This window comes from Medicago truncatula, chromosome 8, assembly GCF_003473485.1.
Source record: "Medicago truncatula cultivar Jemalong A17 chromosome 8, MtrunA17r5.0-ANR, whole genome shotgun sequence".
Lineage (NCBI taxonomy): Eukaryota > Viridiplantae > Streptophyta > Magnoliopsida > Fabales > Fabaceae > Medicago > Medicago truncatula.
Window position 1 is genome coordinate 29,608,678 of NC_053049.1, and position 23,178 is coordinate 29,631,855.

Consider the following 23,178-nt stretch of genomic DNA (forward strand, 5'->3'; position numbering starts at 1 on the left):
TTAAAAAACTACACTCTATAGTTTTACAAAATTACAAAAGATTACCGTAATTCTAACATACCCATATATTACCAGACGTACTCCACCCTCTGAATCTCTAAATCACCGTAATTCTAACATACTCATATGTTACCAGACGTACTCCAGCCTCTGAATCTCTGTGCTTGAACTTACTGAGATATTGTTCTTGTCCCCACGTACATGTATAAGAACCTTATATTATTATCTTCAATGCATATTCTTATACAAGTTTTTGTATGTAAGAATTCTTATACATTTCATCATAGAAGATCTTTGTTGTGGTGGAAGGTTCTTAAATTATAATGTAGGATTGTAGAGTCCAAAAAGGTGAGTTAAGAATCTAAATTGTATTTTATCTTTCTTTTTTTTTGAAGGAAAATTGTATTTTATCTTGGATTCCATGACTCTTTTTAACATTGCATTAATCGTAAACTTAATTATCGACCTAACGAGTTATCCACATACTTTGACTACTTACAAAAAAATAAATATTATAGAAGGCTTTACAAACTCATGCAACATTGCATAACTAATCTACATCTAATAGTTCCTAAACCTATTATTTAACTTGATCCCAACTCTCACACAGTCACCTCCTTGATTGTAAACCAAATGTTTGTTGCAATTCATTAATGGTATTAATTTAGTGACAATGTACAAAAGAGATCATAATTTTGCATACACCTCAATCCCAAAAGTTTGTTAAGGGAATTTACCAATAGTACCATTATAAATTGATAGGGTTGATGAATAATAAATAATGAATAGCATCATGACCAACAACTTCCCTTGCCCAAACCATAAGACAATCATGATTAACACATGTGCTTTGAAGTGCTGCGGGCCTCACATTTTGTATTGTCAAGCACTCATGTGCTGGTTTTTGGTAGTTGAAAACTTGAATTCCACTACCAAAAGTGTCACATTATGAATTATTATGGGTTAGAGTTAGAGGATAAAATATTAATGGAAGTATCTTCCCTTTAATTCAAACCAAGTACTCATAAAATGAACATTGGTTTCCAGTTTTCATCCGCAATAACTCATAAAATGCCAAAGGACAGAATAGGTTGCTACAAACACTAGTTTTTTTCTGTCATACGATATAGCATACATCAAACTGGTAACTGATGGACTAAGAAAGAACACAATTGTAGTGACCATAATCAAAGTTCTAAAAAACCTTCATTCCGATTACAAAGTTTTAGGGAAATTAATCACTTGCACTGGCATGCACTGAGATATATGCTTCAAGAAAAATGCATTCACCACTCTTATTTGTGGGAAAATTTGCAAGCCCTACCACTCATTTCTGTTTGAATGGAGACACGACCATTTTTTCAACCAAGTGGTTGGTTTCAAGCGGTTAATAAACTTCAGTTAATAGCCAATCAATTAGAAATCTAAGTTATAATGTCATCTTTGACCGAACTCTAAATTATCATGGCCTCTTAACTAAGAACCGGAGAGTTAAAAGGAAAAAAAAAAAGACACCACCATTTTTCAATAAGAGGTGTGTAATTAAGGAGGCAGGCGTCTTTAAAAAAATAGTAACTGCATTTAAATATATCTCAGGAGAGGTGTACAATATCCCCTTCTTTCCTCTGCAACTGCAATCTTTTTAATGAAAATTGTTTGATGATTGAACCTAGGAAGATTTTTAAAATACATCATTTTATGGTATGAATCATTGGAGGTTCTAATATTATTATTAATTATGGTTTAAGTGTCCACTTAGACACTTTTACACCACACTGAGAAAGCACAAAAAAACTTACGCTTTGGTTGATTATAATTGGGAGTATTAAAAGCAAAAAAGGGATTACATGAAGTATAAAGGCTTGTCATCCACATATAATATACTCCAGTACATGAGATCTAAAGGTCGAAAGATGCACAAAATCCATAATTAAAGATAAGATAACAAAACAAAAAGCAAGATTTGGAAGCCAATTCCCTTATCTTTCATTTAAAGCAATGCACATCACAATTTTTTTTTTCAGTTGTATTAGAACCACTGATTCAACTGGAAGAAATAATTCTTGGTACCACTGCTTCCAAATCTCTTTTCCTAGTTGATGGATTTGCTTTATTCCCATTATAACACAGTAGAAGTTGCAAACTAATCCAACAAGTTACTCCACAACATTAACAAGTTCATATTCAATAAGGGACAGGTTGTTGTCTTCCTTAACAGTGAAATCAGCAGGATCTGTTACTTCAACACGGCCCCATTTGTCCACAGCAAGCCTCATTGATCCTTTAAACATGTCAATTTTTGCATTTCGCAAAATGATAGTAGAGCCATCTTTCAGCAGATCGACTGAATAAAAGAAAAATCCAAGAAAAGGATTAACATTTGCATGCCTTTAGATTTTCAGCAACTTTACTAAACATGGATGGGATTCAAAGCTAAAGAAAAAAGAAATCAATTCACTTATAGATGACAAATATAACAGAACAACAAAGAGTATGGAATTAATTAAGCTAATTTTTTACATGCAGAGTAAAATTTGTAACCATATTTGTATTGCAAATACAAACTATACATAAAAATCATTAGAGAAATTGTGCCACAAAAATGAACTTCATCTGCATATAACATGATGAGTATATTATTCTCCATTAAGTTAATGGCATTAACCTATGAGGATACTGAATTTCATTCATTTCTTACCCCTAATGATGAATCAACAGTTCACAACGTTATGGATGTAAACAACACGTTGATTCCAAATTAAAGATAGAAGAAGCAGCGATTGATCATTGCTCTAAAGGCAACAAACGCGATATCAAGTCAGATGAATTTACAGATTACAATGCTACTTAAAGACAGTAACAAAAACATAGCATAAAAAGAAAACATAATGCACAAATGTCCTTGCAAATTACACATAATATTTTGGAATTTGAAAAGCAAACCACATTAAATTTCAAAAACAGACGATGAAATCACCATATGGAGGGTGATGTTACTTGAAGTTAAACAACTGCCATACTATTTATTTAGCATCGTGTGGAGTTAATGAACTTAAAATTTAACAGGTCTTTCGGTCTGTTATAACATGTGTTCTAACTATGATTATCAATTCTTAATTTATCCTCATCGTATGGACAACACAAAACCGGAATTAACGAAAGTAGGAACAAATGTAAAAAATGCCGACAAAATTGACATTTTGAACAAGTTTGACGAATAATATGTCATGGTAAACAAACATAGAGTTTAATGTTTATACTCTGACGGTGCAATTTTTTTTTTGCCTTGACATCCAATAAGAATCAACTACTTCTTCCCATAATACCACTAAAGTGGGGTGTAGTGGAGTGATTTAGCAGAATACACAGTTACTAGGGGTGGGCATGGTTCGGTTAACCATATTAACCGAACCGAACTGAACCAAATGTTGAAATGGTTCGGAATAACCGAACTGAACCAAAGTTATGGTTCGGTTAACCATTTACTTCCCTATTAACCGAACCGAACCAAAACCAAAATTTTGAACCAAAATGTATTTTTTTATCCTATATTTTAAGTACACAAATTACATTAACATGGTGAAACAACTTCTCTTCACTTCATGTTACTTCAAATATTGATCTCTAAGCATGGTTTAGGGTATTTAAATGTGACAGTTATTTACTATTTCACATATTATTTATAGCCTATATCATAATAACACGATATACACTTAATATTACTTCTGTCCATATTGATCTCCAAGCATGGTTTATGGTATTTAAACGTGACTGCATTTTTTTTGGTTATGACAGATCAATGAAACAGTGAATTTTAGTTTAAAAACATTGTTCATAAAACTACATGTAATAATAACCAAACATGCATGCTGAAAATTAATACAATGCGCATATGGATATCTTTTGGCAGGAACAGTAGTTTAAATTCTCTTTCTTACTACTATTTTGAAGCATCAATATTATATGGATCAGAAGTAGAAATTTTAAAGTGCCAATATTGTATTTTGAAGCATCAATATTACATGGATCAGGAGTGAAAAAATAAGAGGTGTTGTGTAATTCTGTTATATGGTTATGGTTCGGTTCGGTTTGGATAATTGTGGTTATTAATGGTTCAGTTAATTTTGATATGGTTCAATTCGGTTATTGGTTAATTTTGCCCACCCCTAACAGTTACTACTGTTGGATGACAGTGTAAAGTGTATCATATTTTCTCATAAACATATAAGTGTATAAAAACTTAAGAAAAATAACGGCAACATCACGAATTCAGAACAATTATACCAAACGGGCATCACTACAAAATCAAAGCAATAACATTTATACCTTGATCATTTCTCGCAGTAAAGATGATCATCCCAGTCTCATCCCCAACCAAACTTTCAGCAATTCGCATCTGACGAGGCTGAGGACCATCGGGACGACCCTTCTGCATCACCATCTTAGTATTCACCACCTTGACAGTCAGAGTGTGGCCACTAGTCCCCGGTCGAAGCTGTTCGACCTTAGTGAAGGTCGGCTTTCTCAATCCAGGTTTTGCCTCCGCCATAATCTTAACCTAAAATCTTACAAAACCAAATATCACAACAAAAATTCCACTAGAAAAATCTAACACAACAAAATGTTAATAATACATAACCTTAAACTAATATAATGTCGGATCAATTGATTAATGAACAAAACTAGGGTTATAGAATTTGTCATATTTTTGTGTATTTTTAATCGAAAAATTTTGCATAAAAAGGAAAAATGATTTTGATTAGTGTTAGTTAAGTATAATACAAGTGAATAAGCAAGGTTAATTAACATGAATGGTTAAAAGTAATAGAAATTGAAATCTGACCTGAAATGAAACTGGAAGTGAAACTGCAAAGGCAAAAAGAGATCTGAAAAGTGAAACGTAGCCGTCGAGGTTGGTTTTTAAGGTATATATGCTCCAACTTGATATTGGGTCAAGTATTGACCCGCTCCGATACAACTTCCTTTTCTGTTATAAAAGGCCCAATGTTGTTTATTTTGCTTAAAATTACCAAAAATATAGATAAATAGTCTCCCTTCCATATCAAATTATAAGTTGTTTTGGAGGAAAAAATTGTCTTAAATTATAAGTTGTTTTACAATATCAATGGAGCATTAAATGTTAATTTCCCTTCTATACCATCAACTATTTATTATTTTCACTTTTTTAATTCTTTTATTTATCTTTCTTATTCCGTTAATAAAGGATAATTTTGTTAAATTACTTATAATTTATCTTTTCCATACAACATTAATTACATTTCTTAATTTGTGTGAAATGATCGAAATATCATATAGTTTGGGACGGATGAAGTATTAGTTTAAAGTAACAGTTCAGATTTGTTAGAAGTAGAAATGTGAGCATATACAAATTCTAACATAGAAAGTCCACTCTTACAAGCTTCATCTAGAATTAATCTCTTCAATTTTGCATCGTTAGAAACACATATCCTTCCCTCAAATAACATCTACCCATCCGGTGTTAGAGTAAACTCAGTTTGTCCCATCCTTCTCCTAAGATCCATATCCATTTTCTGAGCATATGTAATCCTTGGCCGAAAGTCATAGGTGATTTCCAACTTATGCAACAAAATTCCATTACCCACATTTGTGGCTTCAAGGTTGAGATCTCTTAATTTTTTTCATATAAGTTGTATGTATGCATCATAAGTTTCGCTCTAAGTTGAGTCTTCCTACTCAAAGCGTCTTTTACTAGGTTTGCCTTTCTTGGATGGTGCTTCGAGTCAAAGTCAAAGTCCTTTAGATAGTCCATCCTCCCTCCCCTCATTCAAATCTTTCTAATCAAACATGTATTTTAAACTCTTGTGATCACTAAACTTATCAAATTGGGGTCTATACAAAGGGGTGTCTCCAACTTTCAATGCAAAGACTGATGGTGCATTCGGTGAATTGGCAAATGCACCAAATCGTATCAAGTAATAAAGTAGTAAGTTAATCGTCCTCACAAGGATCGTCGTTCAACTCGGTAATCAGCGGAGTCTATTTAAAAAACAAATAAAAGAAAAGAGATTTGAAGGTTGTTGCAGGGTTTTGATTGTCTTGCCTAATGTAAGATTAGGTTTGGTTGATTCAAAAGCTTAACGATGATTAAGAAATCCTTGAATCCCTCGTTCATCTTTGTTGAAAATTTAAACGAAAAATCATCAGTTTATAACTTACCTTATGTATGGAGTTAATAAAGTAACACATAACCCCTTGGTGGACATTTATTTTAGGCTAAAATATGGTTTTGCTCCCTGCAAATATGTCTCGTTTTGATTTTAGTCCCTGTAAAAAAAATTGTTGTTTTTGGTCCCTGCAAAAGATTTTGCAGGGACTATTTCTCTAATAAATGGGTTCAGTCATCACGTGCCACGTGTGCAAATCATCACAAAATTGAAGCTAGGGACCAAAACCAAAATGAGGCATATTTGCAGGGACCAAAACCATATTTTAGCCTTTATTTTAATACCCGCAATTCAACCATTTACAAATTGCGAGGGTCCTTAAAGATGAGTTATAACCCCAAATTCATACTTAGATTAAATTATGCTAGAAACTAAGCAATTCAATACTTTCTTGTTCCAATGGAATCAAGGTTGTCAATCATGTGGCTCCATCTAAGATACAATATAAAAACAAACATATATGAATTAAATCATACTTTAGATTATAATAAGGGGTTCATCGTAGAACCCTACTCAAAGAGATTTAGTTGCTCATGACAACCGATATCATTGTTGGAACAAAATTGGCTTGTACAATTTCTCTAAGGTTTTGATGATAAGAAAGTATTGAAGAACAATTGAATATAGTAACATTTGTTCAAGTGTGCAGGATCAACGAATGTATCCATCAAATATTGAACATGTATAAGAGCATCAGAATCACTGATGAAGCTTAAAAGGCTATGCTAGAAAATCTGAAGAAAGGTCAACCAAAAGTTAATGTCTTGGATCAGAAGAAAAAACGTCTTTTAGAAGTTGAAGATTAGCCTCATCAGACTCTGTGGAGATCATCAGACTCAGAACCTCATGAGACTTCGAAGATCTCAAACTTCAAAATATTAGGGGACCAAACTCCACGTCAGATTTGTTGTCTTTTATAGTTGTCTCTATCAAGAATCTGAATGCAGTTTTATCTTCTTTTGACCGCGTGTAGAAACAGAAAAAGAACTTCAATAACAATAAGAATGAACATATACTTTTAGTTTCAGCAAAAAAATTTCGAATAGCTGTTCAACATAATTATCCATATTAAACAAATGAACGAGAGTTTGTTTTATTATCTACCTTACTTTATTTTTATGAAAGGATCCACTAATAGATCCCACTAATCTATATATCACCATTACTTTACCCTCACCACATCTTCCCGGGTTTCTAGTATTCTTTCATTCAACTTTTCTTGTTTTTTTGTAGTGAATCTATGATTCAACAATTGGACGGTTCAGATGCGAGCGTATAGGCATGCAGTCAATATCACCACCATACCATATAATCATGCAACAAAACAAAACATTAAACAAAACACCAACGTTAAAACGTGGTTGAAACTAAAACAGAAACAGAAACAACTGCAACTGATAAGGCAACATCAGAAACAATGTCACTCTCCACCACAACTTCTCACCTCACCATTCTTCCTTCACTTCCTTCAACTTCACCACTTTCTCTCAGATTTTCCTTCACTTTCCAACCAAAAACTAACCAAAAAACTTGTCTCAAAACTCTCTTGTCTTCTTCAACAAGGCATGCTAGATTCTTGGTGAAGTCTCAATCTACTACTGCTTCATCTGAGGCTGTGAAAGTGACACAAGTTCCTTCTGAAATGAAGGCTTGGGTGTATGGAGAATATGGAGGTGTTGATGTTTTGAAATTTGACTCCAATGTTGCTGTACCTGATGTTAAGGAAGATCAGGTTCTTGTTAAAGTTGTTGCAGCTGCTCTTAACCCTGTTGATGGTAAAAGAAGGCAGGGAAAGTTTAAGGCTACAGATTCTCCGCTTCCGGTGATTATTCACTCTCTTCTACATTTGTTTTTGTTTCTCTAGCTAGGCTGTGGAATTTCTAGCTAGCTTGCTGATTTTACTTGTTTTTCTTAAGTACATCTTAGTTCTATTGCTTCTAGCGAAAGAAGAAAAGGGTATGAATTCAATAGCTATGATAGTGGAGAGTATAAAGTTAGTTATCATAGAAGATGATTTTAAATTTGAGCAAAGCTTACTGAAATTGGGTGGAATCTGTGTGAAGATATTGGATGTTGCATTATTACTTTTGCAAGAAAATTTAGGTTGAAAAACAAAATAACTGCTCTAGTTAATTTAGCTCTTGTTTGGATTGACTTATTTAAACATATCTACTGACAATTGTACTTGTGAGACTGTTTGGAATAACTTATGAAAACCACTAATGACATGTCTATAAGTTGTTTTCAGCTTATTTCCGTTAACTATTCAAAAAAAGCTTATGAAAACAGTTTAACTTTATGTTATCGTTTGTTATAGAAATACCTTATAAACACTTAATTAAGTTATTTATCCAAACAAATTTTTGTATTCTAGGAATAATTAAGTAATGAAATCAAATTTGGCTTATTTTGTCCTATAGACTGTTCCTGGCTATGATGTTGCTGGGGTTGTAGTGAAGGTTGGCAGTGAAGTAAAGGACTTCAAAGTTGGTGATGAAGTGTATGGTGATGTAAATGAGAAAGCATTAGAAGGGCCTAACCAATTTGGGTCTTTGGCTGAGTACACAGCGGTCGAGGAGAAATTGTTGGCACTAAAACCTACAAATTTGGACTTTGCTCAAGCTGCTTCTCTACCTCTTGCTATTGAGACTGCTTATGAAGGTTTGGAGAGGACTGGATTTTCTTCTGGTAAATCTATTCTTGTTCTCAATGGTTCTGGTGGAGTTGGAAGCCTAGTGATTCAGGTATTTACTCCACAAATTAGTCCTTTTATGCTGAAGTATTGTAGCAACCGACACTTCATGACACCAACACATGTGATGATTACATTAAATTATTACCATTTTCTCAAATTATAATTGATACAATGTGTCAGTATCTTGTCTGGTGTCTATGCCCGTGCTTCATAGAGCAATAAGGGGAAGTATGAGAACTTTAACGACAAGTTATACCTTATCCATTCCTTTAATGACTTACAGCTAGCTAAACAAGTTTTTGGAGCTTCAAGAGTTGCTGCTACTTCAAGCACTAGACATTTGGAGCTACTGAAAAGTCTTGGAGCTGATTTGGCTATTGACTACACAAAGGAGAACTTTGAAGACTTGCCAGAAAAATTTGATGTAGTTTATGATGCCATTGGTAAAATTCTTCTTTTCTACTTGTATCAGTCTTGTACTTCCAATCTTCGATACAAAATTTCAAACAATTTGGCAAGAGAGTTTTTGAAAATCACTTTGTTTTTGTTGCATGCTCAAGTTTCTATTTGGTTATATAATTACTTTCATACAACTATAATTACATTGTAAACCTACTTGGGTTGCCCTGGTGGTATTGGCTTGAGACCTGGAAGCGTGCACTTTGATACCATATTAGAACTTCGGTTGTACTTAACACAGACTCCATAACGGCAAGTTAACATAGGATCTCCAACAGTCTTTTTGATTTCTAAACGTGTGAGGCGTTGTTACTATAGTCCTTGATTATATTGAAATTACAAAAACATCCTCGAGTATGTTTTTTAAGTAATTTTATAGACCAAAACGTGAGGATCAAACTAACTAATAAAATACACATTTGAGGACTAAACTGACTAACGAAAGACGCATTTGTAGTTTTAAGGACCAAACTAACATCCTTACTTGGTGATTTGCAGGGCAATGTGACAGAGCAGTGAAGGCAATAAAAGAAGGTGGCAGTGTAGTAGCACTAACGGGAGCTGTTACACCACCTGGATTCAGATTTGTAGTGACTTCCAATGGAGCTGTTTTGAAGAAACTAAACCCTTATTTAGAGAGTGGAAAGGTGAAGCCAATTATTGATCCCAAAGGTCCATTCCCTTTTGATCAGGTTGCTGAAGCTTTCTCTTACATTGAAACAAACAAAGCTACTGGAAAGGTTGTTGTATTCCCCATCCCATGAATCAAATCAAAATTATAGGCAATTTTGTTATGTATGTATCTAGTTATGTTCACATCCATTGAGTAAATAAGAGTTCTGATAACAGCAAAAAAAATTATACTCAGTACTTTATTGTCATTCTTTCTCCCTTGAAACTTTATGACATTTAATTTTTTTGGTGTACAAACGGGTATCCAAGAAGCTCTTCCTAAAAGTTTTAACACTGTTGCATGCTTAAAGCTGGATTCGAACCCAGAACTTTGGTTAAGCTAGAAGAGACCCGTGTTATCTCATCTACGCTTTCGGGTAATATTGTTTTAAATAAAAAAATATGAAATTATGCTAAGCAATGCACTCCTGTGCACTAACCAAACAACTAAAAAGTTTATTCTAAATTAGGGAGATTCAAAATTGTTTAATCCAACAAGGATGTTAAATTTAACATATTTATTCTAAACTTCATTCAACAATTTAACCAATTAAACTAATAAAAGGGGACAAAATTTTCCAAACTAAAAGAGCTAGATTCAAAATCGTTTTAATCCAATGATGATGATGCATTTAGATAACTTGTACTATCCCAACCTCCTTTAATTAGCACACCTCATCTGTCACTAACCAAATTAAATAACAAATTTATTCTAAAAAAGATATTGCCAAAAATAAGTTTATTTTTCCATTATTGAAATGAAACTAAATTTTAATGTTTGATGTTACTTAACAAATTGAAATAGACACTAATTACATTATAAATTAGCATGATATGTAGTTTAATTTGAAATATAAAGAAGATAGGAGAATTATACAAGTTCAAGCAAGAACAATACCTATATATATAATTTTCTCATCATGAAGGTATTGTTCATTTCTTTTCTCCTAATTAGTATGGTTATGTTAAACCAGAACAATCTGGTCGAGGGAGAAATTTCATTTAAAGATATAGAGAAGAGATCAAGAAAAAATCATCATCATTATAATGATACAGAAGGAAATTACACTCGAGGTTGCTCCCCTATAAATAGGTGTCGTGGACGTGATGATCATCAGAATCATAATGAATGATTAGTACCTATGATAATGATATTTTCCATTGTATCTCACAAAACTATGTTTCTATGATTATATATACACCAAAAAGATCTAACTGTGCAACATATTGTCTGTTTGTCTTCTTTTCATATGTAATTAATCCCTTATATATCCCTCATATATATATATATATATATATATATATATATATATATATAATATAATATATGAGTATATACACCATAACTAATTGAAATATTTATATAGTTCCTCTTTGTATTAAGTTTGTGCAATCTTTGGCATAAGTCTTTCTTATATTTCTGGCAAAAATAATTTACTTTCTTTGTGTTGCTCTTCAAGTTTGACCTTTATTTATTTTTCCTGATTCCTCAAGTAAAAATATAGAGTATCTTTCTGGTAATTATAATTCAGATTGCAAAATGATTTTATGGAGATTTGATAATCAGAGACGCGGGTTCGAACTGATAATTTTCTATTTCTTAACATTTAATATCTTGATAGTCTATTAAGCACAATTTTTATTTTTAATCTATGCATTTTTCATAGCAATCTTCTTCTACACATATAACGAGAGGGAGAGGGAGAGTAGTGCCTATGATCACCAAAATAAAAAATGTAAAATATAAACTTTTATATTAATGTAAATATTATTCCTTTGATAATCGAAGTCTATCTCTTCAACATGAGGATTTTGACGCGAATGGAACTTAGCGTGAAAGGCTCTAAAGGCCCTTGAGCTCAACAAGACGTGAGACATGAATGCAAGTTCGTCGAAGCCAAGTAGTTACTGTTGAGGCGGGAAAATTTTGAATTTCAAAGAGAAGCGTTTTCCTCAATGGAAACGTGGGAGACAAGCGGTTCCCAAATGGAAGGAGTGCTGATCGTGGAGTTAGACTTTTTCCAGTTATTTTGCTATGTATAAATAGTAGTTTTCCATAGGAAAAATGAGTCGCAAATCAATTATAGAAATTCTACAACACTCAGTACCGATGCGAGAGAAAAGAGTTATACATAATGTATGTAATCTGATTTATCGAACCACCTTTATTTTAATGCAATGCAATTTATCATTCCTTTAAGTTTATGCGTTTTAAACTTTTATCCTTTATCTTGCATTTATTGCGTTTTCTTTTGTTTTTAAAACCTTTTTCTGTCGAAAGACGCCATACAGACTCGTCTTGTTCATAAAGAAACCTATGAATTTGATGAACGCAATCTTTTTTTTTCTTTCTAAAAACTTTGAACAACATGTCCTAGGATTTCTGATTTGATCATGCTTGTAATAACCAAAACCATCCCTTCTTGTTTACCAAAAACACCGGTAAACAAATTGGCACGCTCAGTTGGATCTTGTTTGTGCAATTTTTGAAAATAACTATCATTTTGTTAAACAATTTTTTCAAAACTATTTTCAAAACTTTTCTTGTGAAAACCGTTTTCTGAAAATTAGCAACTATTTTTAGGAAACTTTTTCTCGAAAAAAACTCTTGTTTGTGTATGCATTTAAGAAGTTGTAAAACTTTGAAAATAATGACTAAATCCACCAGTAGTGGTGCTTATACGTCATCACAATCCTCTTCACATGCATAATTTACACAGGCATCTGCCCCTACAGTGGGTGCTAGTGTATCTGTAACTCCCGTTTCGAATTATTTAATTATTTAATTATTTAATTGAGTTTAGAAGTTATTTAGATGAGTTTATATTATATTTATATAATATATGTGTGATTTATATGATTTATTTGATTGAGGTGGTTTTATATGATTTTATGAGGAGTTGTGACTTATTTTATTGTTTAATAAAATAAGATTTGAAAATAAAATAAATATTGAGTTTAGGGGATGTTTTGAGATTTTAGAGAATTTTGGGGGAGAAAGAGAAATAAGATAAGATAATTGGAGGAGATATAAATAGGGAAACCAGAAAAAAAACATGACACGTATCAGTTTTTGAAAAAGAGGGAGAAAAAGTTGGAGCATAAGAAACCATTGGTTGAACTGTTTAGAGACGATGAAGAGAATCAATTTTCAGAGTCACTCATACATATAGGGAAGGGGACTCATGCGTTGATGGTTTGGCAAACATTGGCTTAACTTTATCTAATTTTATCTGGTCGCATGAAGCACCATACCCTATTATTATTGAGCTAGCTAGAAACGTGTTGGGTATGTCCAACTATAGATTTGTAACCTTTTAAAAGGCTTGAAACAAGTACTAGTATCGTTTCTTCTTCATCAGGTCCTGGTAGATGTGTTACAGGGTTATTCGGTCCAGGTGGAAAACTTATCCGTGGCTTCTGCATTGGGTAATCCAGAATCGAGGGTTGAGTTCCTGCTACTGGGCTGCATGCATATTCTCTAGCGCATGACATGTGGCTCGCCTGCATAGTACTGCCATAAGGTAGAACTTGCCGCATGCCAATATGGCAATATGTCTTACACCTTCAGGTGGCCTCCTCACCATATGTATCTGTCTAGATTGAAGCTTAGCCTAGTTAAAAGCATCACTTGCCACTGGGTGCTCCTAGCGTTAGCCATGGGAAAAAATATTAGGTTGAAAATAGGAGGTAGAATGTGCCAATTGTATATGAATCAGCTGAACCTATTGAGGTCACCGATTCAATACTCGATTGGTCTTGATTAACAATGTCTACATAATTTGTGGTTCCTTGTACACCTTGTTGGTGAATGAATTGTCACCAAAATCAGTTGAAGCTTGTGATACTACACAGTTACAACTATGGTGGTCCTACACAGTTTGATGTTTATTATTCTGAAAGCTTTATTATCTATGGTGATCCTACACAGTTTGAGGAATTAGTCTCTGCACTTGCGTACAAAGATTAACCGGTTTAAACAAAAAATATAAAGCAATGGTAGGAATTTAATTATTTGATCCTAATATCCCAAAATGAGAAGACTTCATTCACATTTGACAGCATTCAATTTGAATAAAATTAACTCATACCAAATACATTGCTCAAACTTTATTGGGAGATTATTTTCAAAGTTTTCCGAATGAAAACCACTATACTTAACGGAAAGCATTACAAACCAAAAACTGTTATGCAGATCATAGACCATCATTTTGCAATGTCTATGCTTATTTTAAGGGGATTTAGAGAAAATGAACCACGATGATGTACAAGATGCATTGTAGGGTATGAACCCTTTCCTTTTGACGCCTTAGAAATCTTAAAAGGACACTGAGGGTGAAATTTTGAAGTCTATATCCCACAGTTCAAATGCTCCGTTAACAAAATCGTAATGTGCACCTTTCAAAGCAATTGTTTTCTTCACGACAGCATCTCTCACGAATGGATAAGTCAGTAAGTTCCCCAGAGATACATTAACAGCTTCCTGTATTGAAGAAAAGAGATAAATAAAGAAACTTCAATAGGAGATTACATGATTAGGGCATCCAAATTTTCACATATATATTGAGAAAAATAGGTAGCATATTCAATTCAATGCATCTATTTTATGTAATGATGTATCTACAATACAAGTGTATAGCAAAATAGTCCCTCTATTTTTCAAATTGACAAATCCATTACTACGAGTATATCTTGAAAGCCAAATAGAGCTTTCATCTCTTTATGCCGTCTTTCCCAATTCTTGCCATCAAGAACTGAGAATGTATTGGGGAGACCATTACTAAGAGTCATCGTTGCAACAGATGAAGTTTAAACCCTGAATTTTTGAGTTCTAACCACCCATAATCGAGCTCGTGATACCAATTTGTTAGAACAACTATAGTGACAACGATTGCTTGCACACCAAGAAAGAGGAAAACTCTACATTATGAGAGTAAGATTATAGAGTTTTTATGAAACTTCTATTCTATAGATGAGTGAAGTGAGTGCATCATACTACACACAAGTCTCTTTATAGCTAAGGTGGTGTCATGTATCTAGAGCTGTCAAAAATGGGCCGGGCTCATGGGCCGGCCCATTGGCTCATATTTTTGGGTCGGGCCTAAAAAACTAACCAAAAAATGCGCTCGGGTTTTTTCGGCCCAAGCCCATTTGGGCCAGACAAAAGTTGGGCCGGGCTTTGGGCCGGCCCATTGGCCCATATTTTATTTTATTTTTGTTAAAAAACAACATATTTTTTAAAAAAATTATCAACTAATTTAAAATTTATTAACAAAAAAATATTTAAATAAATAAACTTAATAAATATGGATGAATTTAGCTTACAGTTTTAAAATTTTAAAGTTTATAAATTATTAATTTGATTTAATTGAAAGAATAATCTTGAGTTTAATTATTATTCAATGTTAATGTAAAAATTATTTATATTTTTATGTCCATCCAATCATATTTTAGCAAAAAAATAATGGTGAGTATCTAATACATAAGAAAATATATAAAAAAAGCGAATAAAATTTAAAAATAAAACATAAACGGGCCAGGCCGGGCTGGCCCATGGCCCACCCGGGCCGGGCTGGGCTCTAGATTTCACGGCCCAATCATAAACAGGTCGGGCCGGGCTGGCCCATTTCTATAGTCGGGCCTCTCGGGCTTGGGCCGGGCTGGCCCATTTGACACCTCTACATGTATCTCAAGTAAATAGCTTAAAAATACTTGAGATTATTGATATATATAAATCTTCATGTTTGTAATTTAAAAATCAATAATATTAATATCCAAGAAAAAATTTAATCAAGTGGAGTAACAAACTAAGGAATGATATGTCTTAAAACTTAAACTAGAGACTGATGTGGGACATATACTTGCCTTCTCCAAGTTGGTACACTGCTCTGAGAAATCTGAGTTGCTTGCTTCTTTAACTTTTGACTTTGCTGGATTACAAATTTGGACCCACTGCTCTATGAAGTCACTGTATGATCATAGACAAAGGTAATTATTTTCAAGATCATTATGCTTTGTTACTTTTTTTCACCAAAAACCCAGGTGTTTTTGTATAATAAAAATCATCAAAGACCAACAAGTCCACTGACTAGTGGATGATATTTAAACAATCCTCATAAAAAATTGTCACAAAATGGTTGTATAAATATAATTTCTACAGCAAAAAACTATTATTTACACTTTTTTTAACTTTTATGGAGCCTAGCATGGTAGCATGATTTATGATACTTGTACTACTAATCATTTTAAGACCATAAAAGAAATGATTTTTAATCAGGATCACACCAAGTTAACTAAAAGCTACGAAAATAGTTTATAATTTTTAGGTTAAATTACACGGGAGGTCCTTTAAGTTTGAGTTTGTAACAGATTGGTTATTTAAGTTATTTTGATCACACATAAGTTTTAAGTTTGAGTTTGTAACAGATTGATTCTTTAAGTTATTTTGGTCACACATAAGTCCTTTAAGTTTGTAAATGTTTTCAATTTAGTCCTTCTGCCACATCATCGTTTGGGTTAACAGAATGACTAAATTGAAAACGTTTACAGACTGAAAAAACTTATGTGTGACCAAAATAACTTAAAAAGATCAATTTGTTAGAAACCTTAAACTTAAAGGACTTGTGTGTGATCAAAATAACCTAAAAACCAATCTATTACAAACCTCAAACTTAAAGGACCTCTGATACAATTTAACCTAATTTTTATGATATGTAGTTTTGCTTTTGGAATATATACCATATGTACTTTAGATGTGTTAGAGTACTCATTCATTTAGCAAAATTAAAGTCAATTTAATCCTTATAATTTCAGATATCAAACTAATAGTTTATAGACTTATACCTTGCGGTGGTCCCATCATCTGGGATGGACATGAGACCCTTTATACCTCCACAGCAACTGTGTCCAATAACCACAATATTCTCCACCTGTAACACATTCCCTTTAGCATATCAACAACAAAGGGATTGCAATTTATTTTTAAAGGCCATTAATTATGTACCACTAATACCAACTCATTTTCTCCTTATCCTTTACAACTTACTCTATGATTCTGAATGGAAGGTGTGAGGGTAGGGTGTTTGGTTATAATTCATTGACTACAGCCTAACATGAAAAAGTATATACTAGTATATACTGATATAATTTATTACTTCGATCGTTAATTTACTAAACATTAAAAATTCAATAAGTTATCTTATTCGTTATCGGATATAAGCTAACTTATAAGTTATCTGCTATAAATTCATCTTCCATGTTGGAAGAAAAACATTCTAATTCTAAAGAAAAGAAAACACGCAATAGCACAAGTGATTGATCAAATAGTTCGGTCAATTGTGCATATTCCATGACAACAAACATGGTGGTTGTTGTGATTTTTAATAATTCAAGCATAGTATTATAATTTGTAGATTGAAAATTACACCTCCCCTCCTTATTTTATGCGTGAATATTACTAAATTGTTATTTGTTTATATGTATATTTAATTTAACATTTTGTATTAGAAGATAAGTTAGAAGTATTAATTACGGTTATATTTGGTTCCTGTGAGCTTACCTCAGTTGGTAAGAACATTGCATAATATATGCAAAGTTCAGGATTCGAACCTCAGACACTACCGAAAAAAAAATTACAGTTATGTTTGAAAAAAATAATAAACGTACCCTAGTAATTTGTATAGGACTTATTTATACTTAAAAGACAATTTTTTTTAAAAGGTGCTTATAATTAGAGGTCGAGGAAGTAAATACTTCTCCCCCATCCCTTTTTATAAAACCATATAAAAAAAAAGGGTTAAATATGATTTTGGTCCCTATAAATATATCAACTTTTAGTTTTAGTCCCTCTAAAATTTTTCTTCAACTTTTAGTCCCTTAAAAATTTTCAATCATCAATTTTGGTCCCTCCTTTAAAATAAAATCATATGTAGAATTCGTATTTTTGAATAAAATTTTGCAGAAAAATTCATGATATTATAAGAATCTCTCCCAAAAAAATTTAGAATTTTTTAACAGAACATGAATTTAATATAAATTTTTATATTTTTGATATGAATTTATATTTTAAATATATATGACTATTATTAAATTGTTCTTTATTTTAGATGATCTTATAATTAGAGACAAAAAAATACGATTCAATTTACAAAATTACCCATTACTTAGCATAGAGGAAAGGTAGAAATTGTGTATCATACCCCAAAGGTAGACTCAAAAGTGGGGATATGCAAGAGAAAAGGAAACATGTTCCACCACCAAACTAACTAGTACTAGCTAGTTTTCACATGCATATGTGACCCATCTCATTATAGGGAAAAGAAGAATGCTGTCTATTTATTTACCTTTAAATGTACGACTGCATATTCAATGGCAGCACCTGTTCCTGAATACTTGCTCTGCAGTACGTTATTAATAGAATAGAAAGGTTATTCAAACTACAATTTGATGACAAATTTAAGTAGCAAGTTTTAAATTGTTTTTCTACATGACATAGTAAAATATATTATGGACAAATTAAGGTTAAATTAACCTTGTCATATGGTGGAACCATGTTGGCAATGTTACGGACCACAAAGGCTTCACCAGGTTGAAAATTTAGAACATAAGATGGGCAAACTCTTGAGTCTGAGCAGGCGAAAACCAGAAACTGCAAGTTGGGAAATGCAAAATTATATAACAATTATCAGTGATTGGTTTTTAACCAAAGCATCATTAGAGGCTAATCAATCCCAACTAAGTTGTCCCGTAATCCTAGGCTTGTAGCTCGAATAAAAAAAAAACTGCAGAAATATTTGATATCGTAGGCTCAAACCCACAATGCTCTTTATATTCTCACATTTAATGTGTGTTTGCTTTGGTGTTTAACAAGCTTTTCGTACGTTACAATTTACAAACACACCTCAACGTGAAAAAACATAAGCCAAAAATCCTAGCTTCTCTCGTGACGTGTGTATGGTTGAGTTCTACCGCTAAATCAAAGACATCATTAATGTGTGGAAGTTTCATCGCTAGACTTGTTAAAACAAACAAAATTTCCAACTAAATGTGTATATATATATAGTCATGTTAACAAATGCTCTAAAATACCGACTACTTAAATATCAAAATATTTTTGCTTTATCTTTTTGGTAAAAAAACAAAAGTTTGATATATTCACACACATAATGCATGACAAAAAATTTTTCTACCAAAATAAATAAAAAGACCTCGACCTTATAAAGGATAAGATCAATTTGATATTATATATCAAGGTTTCAATCATTCACTAATCATTATAAAATTATCAATCATTATTTGATCCTTATTAATAGAGAGGATATCACCCACTTTCCTCTTTAAAATAAATTATTCACTTAGATGAGCACATTTTCTAAACTAATACTATTTTCCTAGAAATAATTGGACAGATAATATTATTGAAGAAGCCATTTTCATATTAAACGATCAGGAACACTCATCAGATGTGATAACAGCCTGCACATGCGTATGGTTGACAAAATAAGGGGCATGCAAAAGATGGACTTTATATCATTATAAGAAAGAAAAAAGAAAAAGAAAAAAAGAAGAGGTTTTTTAATTCCACTTAAAGCATTTGTCTCTTCCCATTTGTTATATTAAATTTTCCATTTTTGGAGTTTAGAGAATAAGTATGACCCAGAAGATAGCCCAATGGGGAATTAAGAAGACTAAGTTAATTATGGCCGAATCTAATAATAGACAGTTGCTTTTCTGACGTCCAATATGTTTTTTTTTTTTGAGGGAGACATAAATAAATGACTAAAAAATTCAGTGGTTGTTAATAGCTGCCGGATTTCTAGTTATAAGCTACCACAGGTGGTATTTTAGTATTTTACTTGTGTTTTTAAGAAGTTTATGATGTAAAAAAAGAAATTATCCTAATAACATGGCTGACCTTTGGGCTCTGGCCTTTGGCAAGTTCACCATACAGTTCTGGTTTTTTCCTGAAAAAAATAAGCAGACAACAAAATTAATAGTATTTTAAATAAAATGAATTATCCATGTTGAGTATAGCATATACGCCATGTTGTCAATAAAAAAAACATATAGGCCTTATTCCTTGGCAAACAGAAGCTCTACTTCCTCGGTATCCTTTTATAATCACGTCTTTTACTCTTTTTACATATAAATATGTTTATAAATAATAATAAATCACATAGTAAATTGTATATAGATTGTTCTCAAGAACATAGTTCAATTGGTACGAACATCGTATTATATAGGCATGAGACGGAGTTCAAACATAGGATTTTCAACTTATTCACCTCAGTGAGTGAATTTCTACCCACTAGGTTATTTGACTCAAAGAAAATTGTATATGAACTTATATTTAGAGACAAAAAATTTCTTCAAAAAGGTATGTAAGAAAAAGTCATAATTTTAAAATTCATACTAAATTCTATTTTTCAAAATCACACTCTGTCTATTCTAAGGATGTACATGGGTTGGGGTTGGACCAATTTTAGTTAAAACATCACCCCAAATCATATAGGAAACCCTAGTTTGGGTCTGGTGCGAGAATCACCACGTATAGTTTTGGATTAGTTTGGGTAAAAACAACTTTATTTTCGGGTCGGTATTAGGTTAGCCACATACTTTTTAATTAATCTCATTGTAACTAATGAGCCATCATATTCTTTACAAAAAAATAAAAATTTATCCAACCTTATTTTAAGGTAAAATATGGTGTAACATATTTTTGTTTTGCTCAAATATACAAATAGTAGTATGAATATGAAGTTTTGACACGTGAGTTCATTATAGAATAAAAATTTGTGAAATAAGAATAACTCTTTTCTTTCACTAATCCTCTATTGTTTGGTAACAAAAAAAAAACCTCCATTGTTTTGTTTGTGTTAGGTTGAAGGAGTTCCAAATTATTCAAACCAAAAAGTAGATTGATAAATCAAATTCATCGATTACCCGACCCATTCTTTATGGATTGAGTGAGTTGAACGTGTTGACCCAAATCATATACACCCTTACTTACAAGAACTTTTCTTTCTTGAAATACTCGAACCCACTTCGAATTCTTTCATCCGGGTTAAAACCATCCGACCCAACAGCAACCAGCTCCGTCGTCAACTGCTTGATCTTTGCGGCGGCAACATGTCCGAGGTCAGCTTTCTCGCTGCAAAAAAGATTTACTAAAAGTCATAAACGAATCACATCATGAGGGACCCATTGACAGGTTAGGGCCTGCCTACTGCCAGCGTCCTACCTATACCTCTAGTCTCTAAGTCAAAACAGAAAAAAAACTGCTGTTTTTGGTAAATAAGCATTTCCCTTGTAAATAAGCATCATTAACAAAAACACACCTAAAATGAAGGTCAATTCATATTTTTTAATGAAACATAATTATTTTCTTTTAATTTTATTTTAAATATTAAAATTAAAATATCATTTGAAATGAAATATAAACAAAAAAAGATAATTGAAAAATTGATGTACGTAGACTAAATTTTTTACCACGTACATTGAGTTACCATTTTGTTTGTATTTCATTCTAGATGGAATGCTATACTTATTATACTTATTTTAGAGGAAATTGTTAATATTTGTAGACATCCAATTAATTCATATACACAACAAAAATATTTTGTAAATGTTCTTTATATACTCAGACAAAAAAATATTGCATGGACATTGGATATATGATGAGATGGTTCAAACATGCAATTCTTCACTTAACTTTAATGTGTTAATCTCAAATCATTAAAGCCTAAACAAAACATTCCAAAAAAAAAAATTAAAGCCTAAACAACTGAATTTTGATTTGGTGATAGTAAAAAAAGAATTATACTTATGTTAAAATTATCTATAAAAAAAAAATAGATACTACTATCATATCAATATAAATAAATTAATTTATACAATCAAGATATTTTTTTTATAGGGTTTAAGATTATAAAAAGTTCTGACAATTAAGGATTATTGATATGGGTGTAGGAAATAAAGAAGGAAACTGAAACACAAAACGACAACATTAACGATGTTTCTTATTAAGGAATAATGACTGAACGCAAACGGTGGTGTTTTGTTTTGTTTTGTTGTGTTGTGGGGTAAGAAAGTTGATAAGATTCGTTAACCTTAGAAGCTTCGTCAACTCTGCAATGGCCTCCTCGTATGACTCTCCTGCCATGTCAACCTTCTACACACAAAAAATTACAGTTTTTATTGGTTATGATACAACCTCTAAAAAAAATTATTTCATAGATAATAAAATGGCATGAATTATATATTTATGAATGGGAGAAATTATATAACGATAAAAAATGGTATGAACTATGAAGGATGGGAGGTATATATATCAATGGAACAGTCACCTTTTTGTTTCTATGAATGAACAGAAAGCAAAAGAGATTGTGGATACTTAGTCACCAATTTGATTTGAGGGTCCCCTTGAAAGAGAGATAGTACTAGAATGCGTATTGTGTGACACCTAAGGTAGGGTATTAATATTAGTGCAGAAGCATTCACACATACACCCCCACCGAAACTTGCTTACGTTATGAGCATAGGAAAACATAAATGTATGATTTATGACTATAATTGGGATTTTTGTAACTTTGCACATTTGTTTTCCTCTTCTGCTTCATCAACGACACGTTATGCTGGCTTTCCTCCACTTTTTATTTATTTTTACTTAATTGCATTTTGGTCCTTATATTTTTATCATTTGTAGAATTAACTTCCTATTTTAAAATTTGGCAGTTTTGATCCATCTATCATGTTTTTGAACTTTAAAAAAAGTGATGTGATATGTTTTAAAAGTCGTGGTACTCCACTGTCTTAAATTAGGAGTCTGCTTTCCTAATTTCCCTTGTCTCAAATGATTTGTCCTTTAATTTTTTTTTGTGGTTGTCGGAGTTTGAACCCCGGACTTTGCATATATTATACATTGTTCATACCAACTGAGTTAAACTCACGATGACTGATTTGTCCCTTTAATAATACCAATACAACATTTATTATTCTTAGAAAACCTTTTAAGCATCCAAAAATAAAAAAAAAATATTACATTGAAAATTGTGTAGTTATAACTTTTAAATGTGTTTTAACTTGTACTTTTAAGATAAAATTTCTTTTTGTAAGTTCCTTAAACAATGTCTTTAGGACACTTGTTAG

At 32.2% G+C, this 23,178-nt stretch overlaps 3 protein-coding genes across 5 annotated transcripts; 1 reads left to right on the forward strand and 2 right to left on the reverse strand.

Annotated features, from left to right (window-relative positions):
* Nucleotides 1-1,806: 1,806 nt before the first annotated feature.
* On the reverse strand, nucleotides 1,807-4,975 carry LOC25501339 (uncharacterized protein At4g28440). 2 transcript variants are annotated; one of them, XM_024772484.2, is made up of 3 exons: nucleotides 4,844-4,975; nucleotides 4,327-4,558; nucleotides 1,807-2,344 (listed from the first exon to the last, which is right to left on the reverse strand). In XM_024772484.2, exons 2-3 carry the CDS (start codon nucleotides 4,547-4,549, stop codon nucleotides 2,157-2,159), a joined length of 411 nt encoding a protein of 136 aa, XP_024628252.1. In that variant the 5' UTR covers nucleotides 4,550-4,558; nucleotides 4,844-4,975; the 3' UTR covers nucleotides 1,807-2,156. The 2 variants fall into 2 exon arrangements, with proteins under 2 accessions (XP_024628252.1, XP_039685408.1); XM_039829474.1 differs by having other exon boundaries at nucleotides 4,327-4,565; nucleotides 4,844-4,888.
* A 2,575-nt stretch (nucleotides 4,976-7,550) lies between these two features.
* LOC25501340 (NADPH-dependent alkenal/one oxidoreductase, chloroplastic) lies at nucleotides 7,551-10,241 on the forward strand. The gene is made up of 4 exons (XM_013590530.3): nucleotides 7,551-8,028; nucleotides 8,627-8,950; nucleotides 9,185-9,344; nucleotides 9,859-10,241. The coding sequence occupies exons 1-4, from the start codon at nucleotides 7,624-7,626 to the stop codon at nucleotides 10,122-10,124; spliced, it is 1,155 nt and encodes a 384-aa protein (XP_013445984.1). The 5' UTR covers nucleotides 7,551-7,623; the 3' UTR covers nucleotides 10,125-10,241.
* Nucleotides 10,242-14,038: 3,797 nt separating this feature from the next.
* LOC25501341 (carbonic anhydrase 2) lies at nucleotides 14,039-22,522 on the reverse strand. Of its 2 annotated transcripts, none has more exons than XM_013590531.3 (9): nucleotides 22,377-22,522; nucleotides 22,140-22,201; nucleotides 21,041-21,181; nucleotides 19,946-19,994; nucleotides 18,563-18,679; nucleotides 18,375-18,428; nucleotides 16,876-16,961; nucleotides 15,898-16,000; nucleotides 14,039-14,515 (listed from the first exon to the last, which is right to left on the reverse strand). In XM_013590531.3, the coding sequence occupies exons 2-9, from the start codon at nucleotides 22,190-22,192 to the stop codon at nucleotides 14,351-14,353; spliced, it is 768 nt and encodes a 255-aa protein (XP_013445985.1). In that variant the 5' UTR covers nucleotides 22,193-22,201; nucleotides 22,377-22,522; the 3' UTR covers nucleotides 14,039-14,350. The 2 variants fall into 2 exon arrangements, with proteins under 2 accessions (XP_013445985.1, XP_024628251.1); XM_024772483.2 differs by having other exon boundaries at nucleotides 22,140-22,198; nucleotides 22,377-22,496.
* Between the last annotated feature and the right edge of the window lie 656 nt (nucleotides 22,523-23,178).